General features: G+C 64.1%; 1 protein-coding gene across 1 annotated transcript; it reads right to left on the bottom strand.

Annotated features, from left to right (window-relative positions):
- Nucleotides 1-6: 6 nt before the first annotated feature.
- PC (pyruvate carboxylase) lies at nucleotides 7-5,945 on the bottom strand (the record flags this gene model as incomplete). The annotated part of the gene is made up of 6 exons (XM_041487645.1): nucleotides 7-512; nucleotides 1,041-1,271; nucleotides 2,233-2,412; nucleotides 3,107-3,351; nucleotides 4,838-5,087; nucleotides 5,705-5,945. Coding segments are annotated over 6 exons (1,396 nt in total), but the record flags the coding sequence as incomplete, so codon positions are not given.
- Nucleotides 5,946-7,224: the final 1,279 nt, after the last annotated feature.

Genomic DNA, 7,224 nt, shown 5'->3' with positions numbered 1-7,224 from the left:
GGATCCCCCCCCCAAAATGAGGTGTTCCCCCAAAGCGGGACCCCCCCTTCACGGGGCACCTCCTAATTAAGATGTGGCCCCCCCCAATTAAGACACGCCCCCCTAATTAAGGCCTTGTTGTACCGCCCAGCCCCCACCAGGGGGCGCCACCCATGGGGGGGGCTCTTAAAGGGGCCACGCCCCATTTCTGCGAGGTCGTTTCCGGGGGGGAGTTTCGGGGTTACTTTGGGGGGGATTTTTTTGGGGGGAACCCCCCCCAAAATCTACTCGATGACGACGATGAGGTCCTCGCCCTCGAGGCTGAGCCCGGGGCGCACGTGGACCTTGGTGACTTTGCCCCCCACGGGCGCCGTCACCACGGTCTCCATCTTCATGGCGCTCAGGACGCACAGCGGGTCCCCCTTGGCCACCGTCGCCCCCTCCTTGACCCGGACCTCGACCACCTCCCCCGGCATCGGGGCCCCCACCTGGCCCTTGGCCCCCTTCTCGGCCTTGGGGTGCACGTGCATCTCCTGGGGGGGGGAAACGGGGGGGTCGGGGGTCACTGGGCACGCTCGGGGGTCGCCTGGGTGTCAGCAGAGTCACCCCAAAGTCACCCCAAAGTCACCCCAGAGTCACCCCAGAGTCACCCCAAAGTCACCCCAGAGTCACCCCAGAGTCACCCCAAAGTCACCCCAGAGTCACCCCAGAGTCACCCCAAAGTTATCCCAGAGTCACCCCAAAGTCACCCCAGAGTCACCTCAAAGTCACCCCAAAACTCCTCAGCTCGGGCAGAGCCTCCTGGAGTCACCCCGAAGTCACCCCTGTGTTCCTTCAAACAGCCTCAGAGCCCCCGAAAGGTGCTCGGAGCCCCCCAAAATCCACTCAGACCCCCCAAAATCCCCTCATATCCCACCAAGATCCCCCCAAAGTCTTCCTAGATGCCCCTGAACTGCTCCCCAAATCCGTCCAAAACCCACTCAAACCCTCCCAAATCCCCCTGAATTCCCCCAAAGTCCCCCCAAAATCCCTTCAAACTCCCCCCAAAAGCTCCCAAACACCCCCAAATCCCCGAGGAAGAGGCGGGTGCCCAGGCAGGCCACGGGCCCGAAGGTGCTGCTGAAGGTGCGGAACTCGTCGTAGACCTTGGGGTAGAGCGCGGCCGAGAGCAGGTCCTCGGGGCTGGGGGGGGCCCCGTGCCGCGCCCCCAGCTCCCGGCTCAGCGCCTCGAAGTCCAGGGGGGGCAGCGACGCCCCCGGGCGCCCCTCGACCCGCGGCAGCTCCTTCAGCACCTGCGGGCACCGGGGGTTGGCGTGGCAGCGGGGGGGGACGGGGACCGGGACAGGGACAGGGGACAGGGACAGGGACAGAGACAGGGACAGGGACAGAGACAGGGACAGGGACAGAGACAGGGACAGGGACAGAGACAGGGACAGGGACAGAGACAGGGACAGGGACAGAGACAGGGACAGGGACAGAGACAGGGACAGGGACAGAGACAGGGACAGGGACAGAGACAGGGACAGGGACAGAGACAGGGACAGGGACAGAGACAGGGACAGGGACAGAGACAGGGACAGGGACAGAGACAGGGACAGGGACAGAGACAGGGACAGGGACAGAGACAGGGACAGGGACAGAGACAGGGACAGGGACAGAGACAGGGACAGGGACAGAGACAGGGACAGGGACAGGGATAGGGACGGGGACGGGGACATGGGAATGGGGACAGGGACAGGGACAGGGATAGGGACAGGGACAGGGACAGGGACAGGGACATGGGACATGGGACATGGACATGGGAATGGGGCAGGGACATGGGACATGGGACAGGGACATGGCAATAGGGTGGGGGGACATGGCAAAGGGGGGTTGGCATGGCAACGGGTTGAGGGACACCATGGCAATGGGGTGGGTGCCATGGCAACCATCATTAAAAGCTGTTGCTAGGCTGGGGTGCCATGGCAACCATCACCAGGAACTGTTGCTAGGGTTGATTGCCATGGTAACCACCGCTAGAAGCCATTGCCAGGGCTCGGTACCACGGTAACCATTTCTAGGACCCGTTGCTAGGCTCGATTGCCATGGCAACCATCATTAGGAGCCAGTGTTAGGAGCGGGTACCACAGCAACCAGCGATGGAGATGGCAGCAGGGAACCACAGCATCCTGTTGCCATGGCAACAGCTTCCAGTACATCCTCCCAGTCCCTCCCAGTCCCTCCCAGTCCCTGCCAGTGCCCAGCAGGACCCACCCGGGAGCGGAAGGGCTCGGGGAAGCCCCCCGGGGGGACCCCGATGTGTCCCTGCAGGAACTCCACCACGCTCAGGGGGAAGGAGAGCTCGTCCGCCCGCGCCTCGGCCTCCTCCCGCGAGAGCCCGTTCTGCACCATGAACTGCGCCAGGTCCCCCACCACCTTCGAGGTGGGCGTCACCTGCGGGGCACCAGGGGTCACCTCGGGGCCACCAGGGGTCACCTCGGGGTCACCTCGCTGTCCACTCCTGGGTTAACTCATGGGGCAACTCGGGGTCACCTTGTGGTCAACTCAAGGAGCAGCTCTTGGGTCACCTCATGGGTCAGTGTGGGGGGAACCTCTTGGGTCAACTCTTGGGGTCACCTTGGGGTCATTTCATGGGTCAGCTCAGGGTCAGCTTGGGGTCACCTCATGGGTCAGTGTGGGGGAACCTCTTGGGTCAACTCTTGGGGTCACCTTGGGGTCATTTCATGGGTCAGCTCAGGGTCAGCTTGGGGGGACTCTCATGGGTCACCTCGGGGGTCACCACATGACTGCCCTTGGTGGAACGCCCACCCATGGAGACCACCAACCCCACAGAGATCCTCCCACCCCACGGAGACCATCTGTCCCATGGAGACCATTCTGTGGAGACCACCCACCCATGGAGACCACCCACCCCACAGAGATCCTCCACGCCATGGACACCCCCTGCCCCATGGAGACCCCCCACCCCACAGAAATTTTCCATGCCATGGAGACCATCTACACCATGGAGACCTTCTCTTGGAGACCCCCATGGACACCACCCAGTGGACATCCCCCACCCCACGGACACCATTTTGTGGAGACCCCCCACCCCACAGCCCCCCCGCAGCCCCCAGGGCCACCCCACCTTGATGAGGTCCCCGAGCAGCTTGTTGGCCTCGGTGTAGGCCTTCTTGACCTCCTTGAACTTGTGTCCCAGCCCCATGGCGTGGGCCTGGAAGTGCAGGTTGGTGTACTGCCCGCCCGGGATCTCGTTCTCGTAGACGTCGGCGTTGCCCGACTTCATGGTGGCCGTGCAGTCGAAGGCGGCGTAGAGGCCCCGCGCCGCCTCCCAGTACTCGCTGTACTCGAAGACGCGCTCCAGGTCGATGCCTGGGGACAAGGGGACACCGTGGGGACACCGTGGGGACACCGTGGGGACACGGCAGGGGTGTGGTGTGGGGCGTGTCACGGATTCGGAGTGAAGTCGTGGTTCTGGTGGCACCTCCAGGACTGTGGTGGCACCTCCGTGACCACTGTGGCTCCTCAAAGTCTTGGTGGCACCTCCAAACCCTTGGTGGCCGCTCAAATCCTTGGTGTCCCTCCAGCTCTTGATGTCCCCTACAGCCCCTGCTGTCCCTCCAACCCTTGGTGGCACCTCAAACCCTTGGTTGGCTTTCCAGACCTTGTCATCCGTCCAATCTTTGGTGGCACCTCAAACCCTTGGTGGCACCTCAAATCTTTGTTATTCCTCCAGCCATTGGTGGCACCCCAAATCCTCGCTGTCCCCTTCAACCTTTGGTGACACCTCCAAACCCTTGATGACACCTGAAACTCTTCCTGTCCCTCCAAACCCTTGGTGACACCTCAAACCCTTGGTGACATTTCCAACCCTTGCTGTCCCTCCAAACCCTCAGTGACACCTCCAAACCGTTAGTGGCATCTCTAACCCTTGTTGTCCCTCCAAACTCTTGGTGACATCTCAAACCCTCGTCGTCCCCTTCAACCCTAGGTGACACCTCCAAACCTTTGCTGTCCCTCCAAACCCTTGGTGACACCTCCAAACTCTTTGGGACATCTCAAACCTTTGCTGTCCCTCCAAATCCTTGGTGACACCTCCAAACCCTTGGTGACATCTCCAACCCTTGGTGGCACCACCGTGCCACCCTTTCCCTCCAAACCCTCGGTGGCACCCCAAACCCTTGGTGGCACCCCAAACCCTTGGTGACACCCCAAACCCTCGGTGGCATCCCAAACCCTTGGTGACATCTCCAACCCTTGGTGGCACCCCAAACCCTTGCTGACATCTCAAAGCCTTGGTGACACCCCAAACCCTTGGTGACATCTCCAACCCTTGCCATCCCTCCAAACCCTTGGTGGCACCCCAAACCCTTGGTGACACCTCAAACCCTTGGTGACACCCCAAACCCGCGGTGACACCTCAAACCCCTGACGACATCTCCAACCCTCGGTGACACCCCAAACCCTTGGTGACATCTCAAACTCTTGGTGACACCTCAAACCCTCGGTGACATCTCCAACCCTCACTGTCCCTCCAAACCCTCGGTGACACCCCAAACCCTTGGTGACACCTCAAACCCTTGGTGACACCCCAAACCCTTGGTGGCACCCCAAACCCTTGGTGACACCCCAAACCCGCGGTGACACCTCAAACCCCTGACGACATCTCCAACCCTCGGTGACACCCCAAACCCTTGGTGGCACCCCAAACCCTTGGTGACACCCCAAACCCTTGGTGACACCTCCAACGCTCGCTGTCCCTCCAAACCCTCGGTGGCACCCCAAACCCTCCGTGTCCCTCCACCCCTTGCTGTCACCTTTGCCGACCCCTCCACCCCTCGCTGTCCCCTGTCCCCACCTGTGTCCAGGGGCGTCCCCCGCGCGCAGGCCACCACGGCGCCCATGCTGGGCTGGGAGGTCATGCCGGACATGGCGTCCACGGCCACGTCCACCACGTCGGCGCCGGCCTGGGCGGCCGCCAGCATGGAGGCCACGCCGGCGCCGGCCGTGTCGTGGGTGTGCACGTGCAGGGGCACCTCGGGGTGCTGCTCCCGCAGGGCCCCCACCAGCAGCCGGGCGGCCGCGGGGGTCAGCAGCCCCGCCATGTCCTGGGGAGGGGACACGGGGGTCACCCCGGGGGTCACGGGGGTGTGGGGACCCTCCGTGTCCCACCCTGGGTTGCTCCATCCCATCCTTGTCCCCAGTAGTGGCCACTGGTGTTGGTGACCCCATGGTGTCCTGAGGGGTCACGGGGGTCACCCTGGGGGTCACGGGGACCCTCCGTGTCCCACCCCTCATCCAACCCAGCCTTGGACAACAGGGGAGCTCCAAATCCTCCCTAGGACCCCCAAATCCTCCCCAAATCCCCCTCACAATTCCTCCAAATTCTGCCCAAATCCCTCCAGGACCCCTCAAAACCCTACCAGGACCCCCAACCCTCCCCAGGACCCCCAAATCCAGAGGGGCGCGCGGCGCGGTCCTTAAAAGGCAATGGCCACGCCCCCTTACGGCCACGAGCCTGCCCTTATATGGCTATAATCACGCCCATTAACGTATTGGCAACGCCCTTTAAATCTGCATAGCCACGCCTCTTAATTGGCTAGAGACACGCCCCTTACGGGGCAAGGGTTCTTAAAGAGGCAACGCTTCTTAAAGGGGCAACGCCGCGGTGCCCTGTCCCTGGCCCCCCAAATCCCCCCCAGGACCCCCCAAATCCCCCCCAGACCTTGATGCAGAGCACGTGTGTCCCCGCTGCCACCAGCTCCCGGGCCAGCCCCAGGTAGTAGTCCAGGCTGTACTTGGTGCGCGTGGGGTCGGCCACGTCGCCGGTGTAGGAGAGCGCGGCCTCCACCACGGCGCCGGCGTTGCCCGCGGCCTCCACGCCCAGCAGCAGGTTGGGCACGTAGTTGAGGGCGTCGAAGACGCGGAAGATGTCCATGCCGTTGGCCACGGCCACCTCGCAGAACCTGGGGAGGCGGGCGTGGGTCACGGGGACGCGCCGGGGTGTCCCTGTGTCCCCGCGCCGGGGTGTCCCCGTGTCCCCGTGCAGGGGTGTCTCCGTGTCCCCGCGCCGGGGTGTCCCTGTGTCCCCGTGTTGGGGTGTCCCCGTGTCCCCGTGCCGGGGTGTCCCCGTGTCCCCGCGCCGGGGTGTCCCTGTGTCCCCGTGCTGGGGTGTCCCCATGTCCCCGTGCCGGGGTGTCCCCGTGTCCCCGCGCCGGGGTGTCCCTGTGTCCCCGTGCTGGGGTGTCCCCGTGTCCCCATGCCGGGGTGTCCCCGTGTCCCCGCGTCAGGGTGTCCCCGTGTCCCCGTGCTGGGGTGTCCCCATGCTGGGGTGTCCCCGTGTCCCCGTGCCGGGGTGTCCCCGCGTCGGGGTGTCCCCGCATCCCCATGCTGGGGTGTCCCTGTGTCCCCGTGTTGGGGTGTCCCAGTGTCCCCGCGCCGGGGTGTCCCCGTGTCCCCGTGCCGGGGTGTCCCCGTGTCCCCGTGCCGGGGTGTCCCCGTGTCCCTGTGCCGGGGTGTCCCTGTGCCGCGGTGTCCCCGTGTCCCCGCGGGGCGTTTGGCGGTGTGATGTGGGCTGGGGGCGCGTGGGGGCGTTCAGGGGCTCAGTGCTGCGCTGGTGTGTCACCAGCGTCACCTCTGTGTGTCCCCAGTGTCACCGTGTGTGCGGCTGGCCCCTGTTCTGTCACGTCGCCGTGCCTCCCAGTGTCCCTTGTCCCCCATCCCTACATGTCCCCAGTGTCCTCTGTCTCCCCATCTCTCCATGTCCCTCAGTGTCCCCATGTCACTCTCTGCCCCTCCATGTCCCCTGTCCCCCATGTTCCTAATGTCCCCATGTCTCCAGTGTCCTGTCTCCCCATCTCTCCATGTCCCCCAATGTCCCTCTCTGCCCCTCCATGTCCCCTGCCCCCCATGTCCCTCCATGTCCCCAGTGTCCTGTCTTCCCATCTCTCCATGTCCCTCAGTGTCCCCACGTCCCTCTCTGCTCCTCCATGTTCTCATGTCCCCATGTCCCCCATGGACCCCGTGTCCCCCATACCCCTCCATGTCCCAATGTCCCCATGTGCCCCCCGTATCCCCGAGTGTCCCCCTGTGTCCCCTCACTGGTGCATCACATTGTGTCCCCATGTCCCCTTCTTTGTCCCTGTGTGTCCCCATGTCCCCCCCATGTCCCCTCGTGTCCCCCTGTGTCCTCTCAGCGGTGCACTAAGTCGTGTCCCCATGTCCCCGAGTGTCCCCAAGTGTCCC

The sequence above is a fragment of the Pyrgilauda ruficollis genome, unplaced genomic scaffold (assembly GCF_017590135.1).
Source record: "Pyrgilauda ruficollis isolate IOZ18807 unplaced genomic scaffold, ASM1759013v1 scaffold817, whole genome shotgun sequence".
Classification (NCBI taxonomy): Eukaryota; Metazoa; Chordata; class Aves; order Passeriformes; family Passeridae; genus Pyrgilauda; species Pyrgilauda ruficollis.
Note: the sequence above shows the minus strand (reverse complement) of the source record. Positions and strands in the feature narration are given on the sequence as shown.